This window comes from Eimeria mitis, genomic scaffold (assembly GCF_000499745.2).
Source record: "Eimeria mitis Houghton genomic scaffold, Emh_scaff3232, whole genome shotgun sequence".
Classification (NCBI taxonomy): Eukaryota; Apicomplexa; class Conoidasida; order Eucoccidiorida; family Eimeriidae; genus Eimeria; species Eimeria mitis.
This window is the reverse complement of record NW_013571570.1, coordinates 5588-6049: the sequence shown is the minus strand read 5'-3', so window position 1 is coordinate 6049 and position 462 is coordinate 5588. Positions and strand designations below refer to the sequence as shown.

The 462-nt window shown below is 44.8% G+C and overlaps 1 protein-coding gene across 1 annotated transcript in view; it reads right to left on the bottom strand.

Annotated features, from left to right (window-relative positions):
* Nucleotides 1-220: 220 nt before the first annotated feature.
* The window catches only part of EMH_0063630 (uncharacterized protein), a gene marked incomplete at both ends in the record, with an annotated part of 2348 nt that continues 2106 nt past the window's right edge, over nt 221-462 (bottom strand). The window contains one exon of the mRNA XM_013498165.1: nt 221-292. Within this exon, the coding sequence (XP_013353619.1) occupies nt 221-292 (72 nt within the window). The remainder of the gene's footprint in view (nt 293-462) is intronic.

The window sequence follows — 462 nt, the reverse complement described above, 5'->3', positions numbered from 1 at the left end:
TATATATATATATATATTATATATATAAATATATATATTATATGGAGATATGTATATTGTTAGTGTATAAGATATATATATGGGTATGTATATGTATATTGTATAAAAAGTATATCTGTTTAGAGAATGCGCATGCATGCAGATGTGCATGCATGCATCCCTGCATGCATGCATGCATGCATGCATGCATGCATGCAGGGTATATATGTATTTATTTTAATTACACTTCCTCTCGTTTTAATGATGGGGCCCGAGCAAACGCGAGAGATAAATCCGCCTCACCCTGCAGCACCTGCAGCAGCAACTGCAGCAGCAGCAGCAGCAGCAGCTGCAGCAGCAGCTGCAGCAGAACAAGTGTCTCCTTCCATTCCGCTTTTGTCTCCTCGCGGGGAGCTGCCTCTTCTGGCGCCGCCGCTGGAGACGCCGGCCCCCCACAGCCGCCGTTATACACCGAACCAAGGA